Raw genomic sequence first — 18,250 nt, 5'->3', positions numbered from 1 at the left:
GGCCTGAGAAGCACCCAAAAATGCAGTGTTTGAATTTGGTCATTTTTGACAAAAAACGTAAGGGGTTAGTATGTCGTTTTTTTTTCTTCATTTTTTTCAACTTGCTGCCAATGCACTTTTCTGGTGAAAAAAACACGGGAAACCTCACACACACGCATTACGGGCCCCAGAAGCACCCAAAAACGACAAAAAATGCAGTGTTTGAACTTGATGATTTTTGACAAAAAAACGTAAGGGGTTAATGTCGTTTTTTTCATTTTTTTCAACTTGCTGCCAATGCACTTTTCTGGTAAAAAAAAAAACATGGGAAACTTCACACACATGCATTAGGGGCCTGAGAAGCACCCAAAAATGACATAAAATGCAGTGTTTGAATTTGATGATTTTTGACAAAAAACGTAAGGGGTTAGTATGTCGTTTTTTTCATTTTTTTCAACTTGCTGCCAATGCACTTTTCTGGTGAAAAAAACACGGGAAACCTCACACACACGCATTAGGGGCCCCAGAAGCACCCAAAAACGACATAAAATGCAGTGTTTGAATTTGATGATTTTTGACAAAAAACGTAAGGGGTTAGTATGTCGTTTTTTTTCATTTTTTTCAACTTGCTGCCAATGCACTTTTCTGGTGAAAAAAACACGGGAAACCTCACACACATGCATTAGGGGCCTGAGAAGCACCCAAAAATGACATAAAATGCAGTGTTTGAATTTGGTCATTTTTGACAAAAAACGCAAGGGGTTAGTATGTCGTTTTTTTTTTCATTTTTTTCAACTTGCTGCCAATGCACTTTTCTGGTGAAAAAAACACGGGAAACCTCACACACACGCATTAGGGGCCTGAGAAGCACCCACAAATGACAAAAAATGCAGTGTTTGAATTTGATGATTTTTGACAAAAAACGTAAGGGGTTAGTATGTCGTTTTTTTTCATTTTTTTCAACTTGCTGCCAATGCACTTTTCTGGTGAAAATAACACGGGAAACCTCACACACACGCATTAGGGGCCTGAGAAGCACCCAAAAATGACATAAAATGCAGTGTTTGAATTTGGTCATTTTTTACAAAAAACGTAAGGGGTTAGTATGTCGTTTTTTTCATTTTTTTTTACTTGCTGCCAATGCACTTTTCTGGTGAAAAAAACACGGGAAACCTCACACACATGCATTAGGGGCCTGAGAAGCACCCAAAAATGACATAAAATGCAGTGTTTGAATTTGATGATTTTGGACAAAAAACGTAAGGGGTTAGTATGTCGTTTTTTTTTCATTTTTTTCAACTTGCTGCCAATGCACTTTTCTGGTGAAAAAAACACGGGAAACCTCACACACACTCAACAGGGGCCCCAGGAGCATCCAAAAATGGCATAAAATGCCCAAATTTTAGGGCGTCAATTTTTGAAAAAAAACGTAAGGGGTTAGTATGTCGTTTTTTTTTCAGTTTTTTCAACTTGCTCAAAATGCACTTTTCTGTTAAAATAAACACGGGAAACCTCACACACACTCAACAGGGGCCCCAGAAGCACCCAAAAATGACATAAAATGCAGTGTTTGAATTTGGTCATTTTTGACAAAAAACGTAAGGGGTTAGTATGTCGTTTTTTTTTTTTTCATTTTTTTCAACTTGCTGCCAATGCACTTTTCTGGTGAAAAAAAACACGGGAAACCTCACACACACGCATTAGGGGCCCCAGAAGCACCCAAAAACGACAAAAAATGCAGTGTTTGAATTTGATGATTTTTGACAAAAAACGTAAGGGGTTAAGTATGTCGTTTTTTTCATTTTTTTTGGAATTTGATGATTTTTGACAAAAAATGTAAGGGGTTAGTATGTCGTTTTTTTTCATTTTTTTCAACTTGCTGCCAAGGCACTTTTCTGGTGAAAAAAAACACGGGAAACCTCACACACATGCATTAGGGGCCCCAGAAGCACCCAAAAACGACAAAAAATGCAGTGTTTGAACTTGATGAGTTTTGACAAAAAACGTAAGGGGTTAGTATGTCGTCTTTTTTCATTTTTTTCAACTTGCTGCCAATGCACTTTTCTGGTGAAAAAAACACGGGAAACCTCACACACATGCATTAGGGGCCCCAGAAGCACCCAAAAACGACATAAAATGCAGTGTTGGAAGTTGATGATTTTGACAAAAAACGTAAGGGGGTTAGTATGTCGTTTTTTTTTTCCAGTTTTTTCAACTTGCTGCTAATGCACTTTTCTGGTGAAAAAAACACGGGAAACCTCACACACACGCATTTGGGGCCCCAGAAGCACCCAAAAACGGCATAAAATGCAGTGTTTGTATTTGATGAATTTTGACAAAAAATGTAAGGGGTTAGTATGTCGTTTTTTTTTTCTTTTTTTTCAACTTGCTGCCATTGCACTTTTCTGGTGAAAAAAAACACGGGAAACCTCACACACACTCATTAGGGGCCCCAGAAGCACCCAAAAACGACATAAAATGCAGTGTTGGAATTTGATGATTTTTGACAAAAAACGTAAGGGGTTAGTATGGCGTTTTTTTCATTTTTTTCATTTTGCTACCAATGCACTTTTCTGGTGAAAAAAACACGGGAAACCTCACACACACGCATTAGGGTCCCCAGAAGCACCCAAAAACGGCATAAAATGCAGTGTTGGAATTTGATGATTTTTGACCAAAAATGTAAGGGGTTACTATGTCGTTTTTTTTTTCATTTTTTTCAACTTGCTGCCAAAGCACTTTTCTGGTGAAAAAACACGGAAACCTCACACACACGCATTACGGGCCCCAGAAGCACCCAAAAACGACAAAAAATGCAGTTTTTGAACTTGATGATTTTTGACAAAAAACGTAAGGGTATGTCGTTTTTTTCATTTTTTTCCAACTTGCTGCCAATGCACTTTTCTGGTGAAAAAAACACGGGAAACCTCACACACACGCATTAGGGGCCCCAGAAGCACCCAAAAACGACAAAAAATGCAGTGTTTGAACTTGATGATTTTTGACAAAAAACGTAAGGGGTTAGTATGTCGTTTATTTTTCATTTTTTTCAACTTGCTGCTAGTGCACTTTTCTGGTGAAATAAACACGGGAACCCTCACACACACGCATTAGGGGCCTGAGAAGCACCCAAAAATGACATAAAATGCAGTGTTTGAATTTGGTCATTTTTGACAAAAAACGTAAGGGGTTAGTATGTCGTTTTTTTTTCATTTTTTTCAACTTGCTGCCAATGCACTTTTCTGGTGAAAAAAACATGGGAAACCTCACACACACACTCATTAGGGGCCCCAGAAGCACCCAAAAACGACATAAAATGCAGTGTTGGAATTTGATGATTTTTGACAAAAAACGTAAGGGGTTAGTATGTCGTTTTTTTTCATTTTTTTCAACTTGCTGCTAATGCACTTTTCTGGTGAAATAAACACGGGAAACGTCACACACACGCATTAGGGGCCCCAGAAGCACCCAAAAACGACATAAAATGCAGTGTTTGAATTTGATGATTTTTGACAAAAAACGTAAGGGGTTAGTATGTCGTTTTTTTTTCATTTTTTTCCAACTTGCTGCTAATGCACTTTTCTGGTGAAATAAACACGGGAAACCTCACACACACTCATTAGGGGTCTGAGAAGCACCCAAAAATGACATAAAATGCAGTGTTTGAATTTGGTCATTTTTGACAAAAAACGTAAGGGGTTAGTATGTTGTTTTTTTCATTTTTTTCAACTTGCTGCCAATGCACTTTTCTGGTGAAAAAAACACGGGAAACCTCACACACACTCATTAGGGGCCCCAAAAGCACCCAAAAACGACATAAAATGCAGTGTTTGAATTTGATGATTTTTGACAATAAACGTAAGGGGTTAGTATGTCGTTTTTTTTCAGTTTTTTCAACTTCCTGCTAATGCACTTTTCTGGTGAAAAAAACACGGGAAACCTCACACACACGCATTAGGGGCCCCAGAAGCACCCAAAAACGACATAAAATGCAGTGTTGGAATTTGATGATTTTTGACAAAAAATGTAAGGGGTTAGTATGTCGTTTTTTTTCATTTTTTTCAACTTGCTGCCAAGGCACTTTTCTGGTGAAAAAAAACATGGGAAACCTCACACACACACGCATTAGGGGCCCCAGAAGCACCCAAAAACGACATAAAATGCAGTGTTGGAATTTGGTCATTTTTGACAAAAAACGTAAGGGTTTAAAGTGTGGCCAATGTTCAACTCTGGCTTCAATACAATTTTCTATGGAGGCGTTTTTGTACCAATAATACACTGACAAAGACAAATAATTATTCATATACAAATTGGAATGTGACCTTTTCAACCAATTAAATTGTGAAATATATCCAATGTATGTTTTAATGACCTTTTTATTTCATTGGATGACGCCAGGACCAATGATCTTATGTATTAAATCAATTAATTCACTGTATCTCTATTTTTTTCCTAGGACTAAAATATATATATTTTTAAAATCTAAATTTAGAAATATATTTTTAGCACAAATGGCTCAATGAATCTTTTTTCTCTTTAAATAATAAATAAAATAAATAACAAATAATTATAATATAAATAATAAATAAAATAATAAATAATAATTAGAAATAATTAAATATTCTATTTCTACATTTACTTACTGCTAAGGTACTTATAAAATTGCACCTCTGGTTGGATGCTAACTGCATTTTGTTGCCCTGTACAAGTGACATGAGCAATAACAATAAAGTTGAATCTAATCTAATTTAATCTAATCTAAAATCTTGGCCCTATGTGCTGCTGCCTTTTCCAAACATAACGCTCACTTTAAATGGGACACTGTATCTATCAGTAGAGGTATGCGTGTTTTCAAACGTCTCATCTCAGGATGGCAGAGTTGTGTTGCCTGGCAACCGGCTTGGCCTCATTTACCCATACTGTACATGTTGTCATCTGTCAACACAAAATATTAACTGGTAACTTGTGAAGCTAAATTAGCGGTACAAAATACTAAAACTAGAAAAAGCACTCGGAAGGTTCTTTCCATATTGTGATTTATACCATAAATATTAGTCCTACATTTATCATAAAGTTATCGATGCATTTAGATTCCTAGGCCATGAAAGCATGAAGGGTTTGAATTGACTTAAAGAATGCTATACTACCATGCTAACAAACATAGTTTTTGCAGTGCCTATCTCTGAAAATGCTAAAAATGCTAGTATAATTATGTCATGCTAACATGTGATAGTTTCGATGAAAATGGCAAAAAATGCTACTATGCTAATTTTAATAAGCTAACACGTAGCATGGTAGAACTCGTGTCTGCTTTTGAAAACGGCTAGTATGCTAATGTTTGCATGCTAACACCGCTAACATGCTAATATTAGCATGCTAACACCTACAATGATAAAAGTATTCATGTGTCTACCATGACAATGGCTAAAATGTTACTATGTTAATAGTAGCATGCTAACACCTAGCATGATAGTGTTTATGTGTTTACCCATGAAAATAGCAAAATATGCTAACATTACAATTTTCCCAATGTTTACATGGTAACATTAGCATGCTAGCATCTAGCTTGATAGCACAATATACCGGGAAGGCTAAATGTTATATTCACAAATGCCGAAAATGGTCCCATATCGCCATGTTAAAAAAAAAAAAAAAACAATCCCGAATTCCTATTTATTTTAAAGACAAAGAGGTAAACGACGCTGCTGCTGTGGGACAGATACCACAAATAAAAAGTCACGAGTTGCACCTTTTAGAAAAAGAAACTTTAATGCTTCAGTCGACATATTGGAAGAGATGACAAAGGAGAAACATGGCGATTATGTAAGTATATTATATTTTAAGACCAGAGTGAAACATGAGCGCGAGCGACGGTGGGAGGTGTACAGGAAGCCATTAAAAACCTCCACAGAGAGGGCAAAAGCTTGAAGGAAACCGTGAAAAATGGTGCCATCTAGCGGTGGGGATGTAAACTACAAGGAGGACTCAAGCTATTGCAGCAGCAACAAAGCAGCTTTTTCAATGTTAAAACACTTGCTGAACGAAAGAGCGAAAAGTGTGCGTGACAGAGTCAAGGCATTCTCTTTCTGAACCAATCTTCCTCTTTAATTTCCACCCAAAAAAAAGCCACTTTTAAACATCCTGACATCTTGAGCTCATTCTTCCCGTGTTGTGACGAAACAAAACAGCAAATTAAAGTTGCATATCTGTTGACGAACATATGTTAATTATTACAGAATGTCATCGATGTTGATGTGAGATTCTAAATGAGGAAAATGACTTCAGGTGAACATACACGCACACACACACACACACACGCACGCACACACACATTATTATTATTAGCATTATTATTGCCTAGAAGTTTAATTTTCTACAAGGAATATACAGCAAAAAGACTAGAACAATGTCATTGCTAATATTCAAAAAAGGGGCCCTGGAAGTCATTTCTAGCACAAACACGCCCCCTGGTGGCAAACTCCACACATATCCATTTAAAAAGTCAAAATAAAAAGCTGTTTTTTTGTGAGAACAGTCGAGCAACAGGGTCAGAATGAGGAGTATTGGGGCCACGCTGAAAAAAAAATAAATAAAAGAAAAAAAAATCAAAATATTCCAAAAAAGTAGTAATTTTACAAGAATAAATGTGTTAAAATGACTACAGTAAAAAAAGAACATTTTACAAGAATCATTCAGTACATTTATCATGTTTCTTGTTATATTTCAACTCTATTCTCATGTTCTCCTCTCGACAAATTCAATATTACACCTTTTCTGTCGGAGCTCTATTATTCTCTTCTTTTCAGCGTGGCCCTTAATACTCAATTTGCTCAAAGAACAAAATGCATGGTTCCAGATCAAACCCCAAGACAGTAAAAAATGTCTACTTCTTCTAGCTGTTTCCTCCCTCTCTGTAACATCTGTCGCCTGTCTGTACACCAGTGGACAGTCAACAAAATGTCCACACCGCTCCTCTAAAAACCTGGAAAAATATCTACACTATACTCATCAGGAATAGATGCAAAATGTGTATTTTTTTTTCACTTGTAATTATGTTAAAATTAGGGCAAAAAAAAATGCAAAATTGAATGGAAGCAGAGAGCTGCTGTTCATCCACTAAATGAAAAGTGCAGCAAAAAATAATCCACAATAATCATCAAGACACTTAATCTTACTTTATCTTGCTGGAATAGAAGATTAAGTCGCTTGGCGGGAACGAAAAGGTAAAAGCGAGGCAGCTGAAGACAACATGGCGGCCAGGTTAGCTTTACAGGCTGTTGTTTTCTTTAAAGCACTACTATGCGCTTGTCATCGTCTCTACTGTGCAGCAGTGCGCTACGTTAATAATAATAATAATAATAATAATAATAATAATAATAAGTTGTCACAAACAAAAGTAATCCCACTCCCAGCTATTACATCTGCATAGCAAAAAAAAAAGAAAAAACAAATAAATAAAGTAACAAATAAAAACACATACACACAAAAAAAAAATTATTTGTCTTATATTTAACCCCCCATCTTGTTCGGCTACCGTTATTATGTTCCTCAAAAAGATACACAATTATAATTCAGGATGTTTTTGTTGTTTTGTTGTTTTTTTTTTTAGAAAAATTGGTTTCCCTAAGAAGCGCACTTCCTACATTTGCCTCAGCATGTGATTGGCCGGTTAGTCATCATCATCGTCCACCACCGGGTCCGTGTCCCAGCATGTGATGTCAATCTCTGGACACACAACAAAAACATAAAATGGTGGTTTAGCCAATAAGAAGCCTGAAGAAAGACGCAAAAAACAAAAATTCCAACAAAAAATAATGGAATTATTCCGAAATGAACTCACCTGGCGGCTTGTTATAAAAGACTGGTGCTGGTTTTGCCGTGCCCTCATCTGATTGGCCAAATTCCTCCTCCTGTGATTGGCTGAAATAGCCTTCACTCGCCTGTGAGAAATAATAGAAACTGTACTGTTCCGCTCCAGGCCAGTAGATGGCAGTAATGAGCATTAAAGGCGAGAGAGCCATCTGCCGGATGTGTTGGGTAACTGCCACATTATTAATGCAGCTATACATAGAAATGTGATGGTTTCTTACTTTCTTTACTTTACCGCTATGATTTGTTCACGGGGAATGGTTTTGTTCGTTCTGTGCAGTCCTGCTAACTAGCTAACAAACAGCTAACAATAACAGGTAACTAGCTAACAAGCTAACAAACAGCTAACAAAAGCAACCTCTTCATGACAAAAAGGCAAACAAACTTCTTATGTGTTTGTGTCTGTGTATGTGCGAGTGTGTGTGTATATGTGTCTTGTTGTCTTTTTTAACATATAAAGCACTTTGTGCTACATTCTATGTATGAAAAGCGCTCTACAAATAAAGTTTGATTGATTGATTGAAAAAAACAGACGCAGACAAGCTAAACATGGCAAGAACTGACTGAAACTATTGAAAAAACAGACACAGACGAGCTAAACATGGCCGGAACTGACTAAAACTAGACTGTTTTTAGTTTTTTCAACTAAAAATGTCACATTTTCCTCCAAAAGACTAAAAATAAAATAGTGGCCAAAACTAACACTGGTACTTGGTTATTAATCAGACTTCCTGCATCAGCATCCATACCTGAGTTCCCTCTTTCATCAGCGTCTCTCCATTGGTCATCAGCAGCTGTCCGTCATCCAGCTGCGGGCCGGTGGCGTGCTGCAGTGCGTGCTGGTAGCTGAGGGTCATCTCCTCAGAAGCGGTCACGTCCACCAGACTGGTGGGGTCGTCTGAGCAGAGAGTGCCGTCCATCATCTCGTCGAAGCTGAGGAGGGGCTGAGGGTGAGCGCCGGTGGCGTCGGCGGCGGCAGAGGGGATGTCGTCGTCACCCATCAAATCCACCAGATTGGATGAGTGGGAGGCTTGAGGGGTCTCGCTAGCGGGGGTGGCGTTGCTGTCCCACACGTCAACCAGGTTGTCTGTGTCCCACGTGGAGAATCCAGAGGGGTCACGGGCCTGAGGGGCGACGCTCTGCACAGGTTTGGAGGGTGTCGACTCCTGGACTGAAGAAGCTTTCTGTTCCGGCTTTGGCTCTAGGGTACAACACAGCAGATCTCAATATTTTCATTGGGTTCGATGCCAGGCAGATATTAGCTCATACTATATCTCACAAAATAAATTACCCCAGTCGAATGTACAGTCCTGCTCCTGCTTCGAGTCCTCTTTGATGGGGGTGGTGACGATTTTCGGAATGGGCGACACCGTGGCCACGGTGCGCTCCGTGCTTTCTTGGTCGTTCCCTAATGGGCGGCGGGATAGTTTATAGTAACCAACCTTTTATTCCCATACAGTTCACAGAGATAACATTTTGGGGCCACACAACCCAAAAGCCATGAGTTCTACAGCACCAAAGCTCCGCCCACATCTTCTTTCATTTCTATCACATTCATTGTGAATCAACGTGGTTTGATTGCGTAAATGAGCAGTGTGTTAGTCATGGCACACAGCCAGTGTTTAAGGACGTGGACTGTGGCCAAGAACACTTGGTGGGGACATCCCTAATTAGCATGGCTGAGTCCCAGCAGCATGTATATAAAAAAAAAAAACAGTAAATCAGAGGCCTTGTTTGTGATTTCCCAGTTTACATGAGGACAACAACGTGCAGACAAAAGGAGAAAGTTGACAGTAGACAGGATGAAATGATGAATCTCATCTACCTCGGCCTCCGCTAAAAGCATTAAGGTCACAGTGATGCCGATCATGAGATGGAAAAAACATTTCCATGACCAAAAGTCATTACTTTTCTTGTCTTTTGTACTCTATAGTAAACGCGGACATGAAGTGAAGGCACGTCATCATCGAGGAACCCTGGGACATTTACAGTATCTTGACAAAAGTGAGTACACCGCTCGTATTTTTATTAGTGATCCCTCGTTTATCCTCCATCGTTATTTGGCTCCAGACCCGACCGCTACAAGTGGCTTTCCAAAAATTCAATAGTAATAAATGAAATATTTTCATAGTTACAGTATAGAAAACCTATTATGACTTTCTAAATAAGTTTTTTTTACCATTATAAGAAACGCAGTGAAATTTTTATAGTCTATGAATATCGACAATGTTTTATATATATATATATATATATATATATATATATATATATATATATATATATATATATATATATATATATATATATATATATATATATATATATATATATATATATATATATATATATATATATATATACACACACAATTAAAAATACAATTTGTAAAGACAGAACATTGAATGTTCTCCAATGGTGCAAGCAAAAAAAAGTAGAGCCCTCTAGCCATGAAGTAACACCCCTATAGTCACCTTTGCACTCATATTACCCAATATAGTAGATTAATGAGGGAAAAAAAAAGTGACGTCGGGGATTCAGAGTGGAGTTTTAGCCAGAGTGCGGTTATTATGATGATGATGACGATGACTATTATGATTATATTACTGTGTCTTCTATGAGATTAACAATTATAGAATAATAAAAGTCTGTGTGTGTGTGTTAATAGTGACACCTAGTGTAGACTACACTTCATTAAAGTCTTGTCTGTTGTATTATTAAAAAAAACTTTTATACTTATTTAGAGTCTTGGTCCAGAAGAGTCTTGAACCAGTCATGATGTGCTATATATATATCACTATATTGACACTTACTATGGTACCCATTATGTCATTGGATGGTCATATCACCTCCTACTTCGGTACGAGGTGCATTATTATAAAAAAAAAACCTTAAAACTGTATTATGGAAAGCAGGAAGAGACCAAATGTAACAGTTACAAAAAGTGCCAGATGGAGGGGTAGGATTTAATAAGCTTTGCTTCTTCCTACTCCTTTTGGACATGTGGAACTGTGAACTGATTATGGGATGCATTCAATTGTAATCTGATGCATGTTCAAATGAAATTAAACCATTACCATAACATTTGCTTAAAAGATGCATTTTTAGACTAATTAATTTAATATAATTAATAAACCGCAATAGCGAGAGGGCGCGGTGCTCAAACAGCGATGGAGCGAGGGACAACTGTGTATCCTGTCAAGGGACAACAACATAGAAAGTCAACTCGGACATTCTCTAGAGTAGTCAGTGTACAGCTTGTATTGCAGTATTGGAATTCATTTTTTATTGTCATTGCACAATAACACAGCAGTGAAATTGCCAACGAAATGTTGTTGCCTGGCTCCCATGTAATAAATAATAAATAATAAATAATAAATAATAAATAATAAATAATAAATAATAAATAATAAATAATAAATAATAAATAATAAATAATAAATAATAAATAATAAATAATAAATAATAAATAATAAATAATAAATAATAAATAATAAATAATAAATAATAAAGTAGAAAATAAATAGAATATTTCAAATATGAACAATGTACAGCGTAAACGGTAATTTGTACAAATAATTTAGAATAATAATAATTTAGAATAAATAACGAACTGCTGGCAGCACTCATGGAGTTCCACACTATGACGCCACTATACTTGTGTTGCCAGCTATTTAGACAATAATGGCTGTGTTTGGATACAGTCAATCTATACAGGCTGTACACTGACTACTCTAAAGTATATCCAAGTTTCATTTCCATAGGATTGTCCATTGAGAAGATATTGGTTGGTGAAATGCCAGGGGCGTACTCACTTTAGCTGGGGTTCAAATATGTTCTGTACCTACCGGCTGCAGCCGTGTGCTGCGTCCGTACATGTGGCGGTGTGCGGAGGGGCGACACACCCCTGGTTGGGGGAGTCGAGCTGGGGCTGCAGGGACTGTGCTGCTGCCTCAAGAAGGGGCTGTCCAAGCGGCCTGGCGAAGCGGGTCAGGTCAGGGCAACACAGACAGCCGCACACACACAGCCCGACGTAAAGGAAGACGACAAGCAACGCAACCAAGATAGAAAGATGCGTAGATGGGACATGACGTGAAGAAGAGGGGAAAAAAAATAGAAGACAGGAAATGTTAACAAATAAAAGATGGAACCAAAGAAGGAGAAAAGAAGACGGGGTTAGTGCGCTTGCACACGCCGACAGTGCAGACAGCATGCGAGGAATGAAACGCAGCTTCTGTTTTCTTGCCATTAGCTAGCAAAATAAAGGACAAAAATTGAGAGCATTTGCGTTTTGGCAAAATTTGTAGTATTTGTAGCCGGACAAACAGCAGGCATAAAGGTGCATCTCAATTCTTCAGAATATCAAAAGTTATTGGATTTCAGGAGTTCAATTGACACTTAAAGACCAATGAAAGACCAATAAGATGCTCAGGAAGTTGCTATGGTTTGTTTGCTGGAGTACTTTATTTACAATACCCAACATTGCTTTAATCAAGTACATGGTGGAAATATTTCACTCTGTGTTGTTTCATTTCGTTTCCAATTAATAAATAAATTCAGTTTGCAAAGATATTCAAATTTTTTTGAGTTCATGTCCACACGAACACGGAGATTTTGCCTTCCCTGTGATGTAAAAATCGTCAAAAGGTCTAGAAAAAAATGTTTTACATTTTTTTAAATTTTAATTAATTTTTTTAATACCCATATTCACATGGACATGGCATGAGATGCACCTGCAAAGCGCAGCGTCATAGTAGCATAACAAACGATCAGCTGGGAACTTCTGTGAGAGTTTAAGTGGGGACTCGATTTGAAAATTGGAGTTAATTGTATTTGTAATTAACTAGGGCTGTCAAAAAAAAAAACACATGAACAGCGGTAACTAATTTATTTCATTAATTACATTAATTTTTTTGTGTAATTAACGCATGCACACCAGAACAGGCACGCCTCGCTGTTAGGACGGCAGACGGAAGCACAGTGGAGCACCCCCCCCCCCACAGAGTCACACCAGAGTCTGACGCCATATACTCCGTATCGCCAACTTACACGCGTCTTTAGTCCGTTCATCCTGGGAACCACACTTCCTCATTCGAATTACAAGAATGCAAGATGCATTGAGGGACACTCAGATGTGTAAATAAACAGAAAGATAAAGATAAACATGAAGCGGATGTTCTTTTCGCTCTCTTCGTAACTCTTGATTCGGATGTACAATTTGCTACATTTAATTATGCTTGAATTGACCTTACTAAATTACGTGATGTGATTTGAACACAATCCCTCAATGTTCATAATAACATGGTTTTAAGTGTGATTCAAATCTTCTGCTACCAGACTAGTGCTAGACAAATAAGATTTTTAGACTGGTGTGGCATCTTTTAGCCTGATTGACATATTCAGTTCATTTGGAGCTGTTATTATCTACAGATATGTATAAAATCATATCCTGTCATTTCTTTCTGTTCATTAAATACAGCTAAAATTACAAATATGTATAAAATCATACCCTGTCATTTCTTTCTGTTCATTAAATACAGTAAAAATTGACATAATTCAGACAGTTTCTCATGGTGATTAATCATGATTAATTAATTTAAAAAACAGATGATCTATCTTTCTGTTCATTAAATACAGTAAAAATAGACATTTCAGGCATAGTTCCTTATGGTGATTAATCATGATGAATTAATTAAAAACAGATTACTCTATATTTCTGTTCATTAAAAACAGTAAAAATAATGATATTTCAGGCATAATTGCTCATGGTGATTAATCATGATTAATTTAAAACCAATTACGCTATATTTCTGTTCATTAAATACAGTAAAAATAGCCATATTTCAGGCATAGTTGCTCATTGATTGATGATTAATTAATTTAAAAAAATTAATTTAAAAATGTATTGTTGTATATTTCTCTTCATTAAATACAGTAAAAATGGCCGCATTCCAGACATAGTTGCTTGTGGTATTAATCATGATTAATTGTGTATAACCGTATAATTAATCTTTTTTTCCATTTGACAGCCCTAACACAAAAACTATTGACATAGATTTGTTGTCATGCACTCAGCTTGAAGCAAATTGCACGAAAACTGCGAGACATTCAAGTGTTCAGTAAGAGACCTGATTTTTGGTACTTGTTTGAGGGGAAAAAAAATGATTTTTTTATGCATTACGGTATTTGGGTTGATGATTGTCCATACCACTTGGTGGAAGAGGACCTTTCACTTTTAGTTTTTATCATCTTTGTTAGCATTGTTCAAAGCGCTTACCGCTGCGGTGGATGGTGACAGGCGAGGTGTCGACACTGATGGTCATGGCTCGTTCCTTCTGCTTGAAAAACTCCCGCGGGTTTCCTGACCGCTGCGCGATGATGGCCTTGGCCTCCTGAACATGCAAAGTGATGGATTTTTTTTTTTTTTTAATTACACAGAATCTTTTGAGAATGTTGCTACTAAATAATACATACTTCCACTTCAGACTCCTTCTTGTCCAGGGTGAGGTCATCAATGCTCGGCTCAGCTGGCTGCACAAGACAATTGAAGGGTCAAAAAGAGGATTTCAAAAAGGTACCAAACACAACATACTCACTAAGGTGCTCTGACTCTGCATTCTCTCTTTGGCCTCCTCTTCCTCCAGCATCTTCTTCCTTTCACACATAAAACAAATAGTTTCATTATGTCATCCTGTTTTAAATGTAACACAAAGTATAATAAATATTTTTTATATACAATAAAAGGGTATGAATGATTTGGGGCTCACCTGTGCTCTTCAATCTGCCTCTCGCGCTCGCGGTACCTCCTCTCTCGGTTCTCCTGCTCCTTCCTCTCCAGCTCCATTCGCTCCTCCTCAAAACGCTGTCGCTCCTCAGCCAGCTTCTTCCTCTCTTCCTCCTTCCTCAGCTCCTCCTCGCGCTGGACCAACAAAATTCAGTGTCACTATCATTTCAAATTTATCGATTCCTGTTTTGTTTTGTTTTGTTTTCTCCTCAACCAACCTTGGCCTGCTCCCAGAATTCTTCACGATTGATTTTCTTCATCTCCACCTCTGCATTAGTCTTCTGGTACACCGTGCCCTTCGTAATGGAAGGAGGACACAAAGTGAGCGAGTGTTGACTTAATGCTCGGGTTCCCGTCTTTTTTTAAATACCACATCTCCGTGCTCCTCGTCTCTGGTTTTCAGGCGGCTCAGAACCGGACTCGCCACCACCGCCGTACCATTGGTAAGACGCTGTCCGATGGCTGATGCATCGATGTCGTCTAGGCTGCTGGCATTGATGATGACCGCCACACCCTGGTAAGACAAGAGTGTGTGTGTGTGTGTGTGTGTGTGTAGTGTCCTTTAAATCAGGGTTTCCCCCCTTTTTTTTGTCTTGCCTGAAATTTAACCAAGCAACCAAGCAAATGTATTATTTTTATTGAGATGAGTAATTTTAATATTAGTAAAAGTACAATAAAAAAACATATATTGCAATCTACTAATTGAATTTCTTGCATTGCTGATGAGGCTGTGCTCTTCTGCATTCTGTGTGCACGCTACCGTCAACGCTACCTACCCGCCAAGTCAAAACAGAAGGGCTCACTCCATTGATACCGTTGTTCTACGGAACAAATGCGCGTTATCTTGCGACATACCTAGTGTTTAATAACCTGACGTACATGTTGTTATATCACCATCAACAAACATTGTCACAGGATTTCTCGGCGCTACAATCATTTCTAGGGGTTAAAAAAATGACGTTATTGTTCTACGTCCCTACATCCCGACAAAACATATGAATAAAATGTCACCTTTGCTTTAATCTCTTTTCTTTTTATCTACTACGCAAATCCAAAAATAGAATCTCCGCCACACACACACACACATTAAACACAGGGATGATGAGAGGGTCGCCTCTCAGCATTGAGAGATTACTTACAGTAAAAGAGTGATGTTGTTAGTCATGCACTGTCTCACACACACACATACACACACCTCTTTGATCATCCTACAAGCTTTAATGGACTGGAGCTTGGCTGTCCGACAGCCATTGCTGCTTGAAAGCAACAAAACCAATGATTTAATGTACTGTACTCAACTTATATAGTTAATGTACTGTACTCAACTTGTATATACGTCTGCTTCTCAGTTGCCTCAAATTACAGAAAGTTGAGCTAAATGAGAAATGTCGAGTCAATCCGACTCATGGGTTCAAACTTTGGGGTTTAATAACAATTTAGCTGGCACGCAAATAAATGAGCGTTTTATCCAAGTGTTTACCAGTACAATTGTACCCTTTTAAGTGTCAAATTTACCTGGAAAAAGTCTGCAATGGTGGCAACGTGGCTGGCGCAGGCGCACTTCCTGGCATCTGGCACGTCCTCGCCGACCTGAGGGAGTGGAAGGTCGTAAAAAAAACAGAATCAGCGAAGGTTTGCTTGCGTGGCGGAAAAAGGCAGCGCTCCACTAACTGTACATTTCGTCCAGAGCGACTAAAATTAACGAGCGTGTTATCTATCTTATAGCCGTGTCGGAGGGAAATGGAGGCTAAACTGCTAGATCCAATTCCCTTCATTCGTTAATGAGTACATACATTTTATAGACTTAAATTATCTTATGGGCGTGTCTAATAATGTATATAAACGTTATGTAAGTATTTTACCCAGTTGATGAGGATGTATCGTGGCAAGGCGGCGTTGGGCTCTTTCACGCTGCAGAAGCCGTACATGACCCTGCCGCTGTCAAAGGTCAACGTGATCTCCGCGAGGCCGCCCCCTGCAGCGCAAAGAGTGAACAACAGCCATGAACAGTTTTGTCGATGGATACATTTCTAATTCATAGAATCACATCACATTGAATTCGATTTCATGGAATAAAATAAACAATGTGTAGCTGTTTAAAAAAAAAATAGAAAAAATGAGAATAAAATACCTCCTGACGATGCCAACGTCAAATCATTGCTGTCATCTTCGTACGTGTACAAGGCCCTGTTAACAAGAAGGTGTCATTTGTCGTAAGGATGCTAACAAGACGACATACTAGCATCATTGGGCCTTAGTCAATGAGTTAAATAGTAATAGGTTGTTTCAGGCCTAATTCTAATTCTGCTGTTTCATTCAGTGTGTGGCTTGGGGGGGCAATTACCATCCAGTCCACATGACCTTCCGTGATCCCAGTCTGTAACGTTGGTCTGACTTTGTGCTGACCCCCCCCCCCCCCCCCACAATTCTGTCTCTTTCTGCTTGGTCACACACATTCCAAAAACCATTCCTCTTACTCTCGCTACATGTTATTTCACATCCCAGAATTAGCCGCAGCCCTTTGCCCTGTAATTGTTAAATCATAGTAATACTACTGACAGTGTAACATTAGCCATAAAGTACACAAGCAGAAGCAAGGATGCCATTTATTTATTTTTGTGCTTCATATATTTTCACACATTTTTTTTTTTTATACATCGTATGAACGAGTATTATGTTTAAGGGACTGTAGACCATTGTCAATCAATCAATCTCCTCCGTTTGGCATGGCATATTCCTATAAATATATAAATCCAATCGCTAGCTGTGTAATTCTGAAGTGTTGTGTGTTTCCAAGTTTTATCCACGACAAGACCCACAATGTCCACAAAACATTCTTAACCATCCTAAGAAGGAGGAGGAAAATGCATAGACATATATGGGAAAATATGGCGTTTTAATAAGGATACAAAAACGCTACAGTTCAGCGGAACGGCACCAGGACGACTCAAGAGGCACGGTCAGAGGAGTTAAATACGTATGAGTCACTTAATAATTTCTTGCGTCCGATCTTGTAGGTTAATCACTCAAATTCAATCGAAGGTTTGAACTACGTTGAGTATTTGAACAAGAGAGAAATGTGAGAAGTGTTAATGTCTGTTTGAGAAAAGTGTATGGTTAGTGGTTTTACAGCCTTTAAACATATAGAATTACATGCTCATAATTTATTATTTTTGGGTTGTACAGTTTAGAAAATACTTCAATTAAAATAACAAGGACATAGATGGCCTCTTGCTATTTCTGATGATGCAATGTGTAGCGCTGCAACAACATGCCTCCACTGGAAAACACTAAGACGACAGTCACATGGGATCGGGCTAATTGCTGGAGGCAGCAAGAATGAGGGATTATACACACGAGATGACAAAAGATGACTAAATAAATAAAAACAAAAGACATGCTGGAAAAAAGAAGCGCATTTATTATCGCGATGGGGCGCTAAAGCACAGTTAATATCGCGAGGGGCGTTCTATAAATAATTCTCTGTAAAGCAGACAGCTGTTTATTATTCATATTGAGGCCCCATGACCCAGAAACCACTCGAAGAAAAAGAGTGTGAAGGAGGAAGGAAGAGGATAAAATGGCGGATGGGTGAAGAGTACGATTGATGAAGGCAGATGA

The 18,250-nt window shown here is 38.1% G+C and overlaps 1 protein-coding gene across 6 annotated transcripts in view; it reads right to left on the bottom strand.

Moving 5' to 3' along the window:
* Window positions 1–5,722: 5,722 nt before the first annotated feature.
* Window positions 5,723–18,250, bottom strand: part of dbn1 (drebrin 1) — a 53,319-nt gene continuing 40,791 nt past the window's right edge. For 3 of the 6 annotated variants that reach the window (XM_058086349.1, XM_058086351.1, XM_058086350.1), the window contains 14 exons: window positions 16,761–16,816; window positions 16,492–16,604; window positions 16,145–16,219; window positions 15,000–15,143; window positions 14,848–14,925; window positions 14,613–14,764; window positions 14,442–14,499; window positions 14,320–14,376; window positions 14,123–14,243; window positions 11,694–11,822; window positions 9,140–9,256; window positions 8,598–9,049; window positions 7,820–7,919; window positions 5,723–7,704 (listed from right to left, as the gene is read on the bottom strand). In XM_058086349.1, coding sequence (XP_057942332.1) covers window positions 7,649–7,704; window positions 7,820–7,919; window positions 8,598–9,049; window positions 9,140–9,256; window positions 11,694–11,822; window positions 14,123–14,243; window positions 14,320–14,376; window positions 14,442–14,499; window positions 14,613–14,764; window positions 14,848–14,925; window positions 15,000–15,143; window positions 16,145–16,219; window positions 16,492–16,604; window positions 16,761–16,816 — 1,708 coding nt within the window. In that variant the 3' untranslated portion in view covers window positions 5,723–7,648. The remainder of the gene's footprint in view (window positions 7,705–7,819; window positions 7,920–8,597; window positions 9,050–9,139; window positions 9,257–11,693; window positions 11,823–14,122; window positions 14,244–14,319; window positions 14,377–14,441; window positions 14,500–14,612; window positions 14,765–14,847; window positions 14,926–14,999; window positions 15,144–16,144; window positions 16,220–16,491; window positions 16,605–16,760; window positions 16,817–18,250) is intronic. The other 3 variants (XM_058086352.1, XM_058086353.1, XM_058086354.1) reach the window with 3 other exon arrangements.

Source organism: Doryrhamphus excisus, chromosome 11, assembly GCF_030265055.1.
Source record: "Doryrhamphus excisus isolate RoL2022-K1 chromosome 11, RoL_Dexc_1.0, whole genome shotgun sequence".
NCBI classification, from domain to species: Eukaryota; Metazoa; Chordata; class Actinopteri; order Syngnathiformes; family Syngnathidae; genus Doryrhamphus; species Doryrhamphus excisus.
Note: the sequence above shows the minus strand (reverse complement) of the source record. Positions and strands in the feature narration are given on the sequence as shown.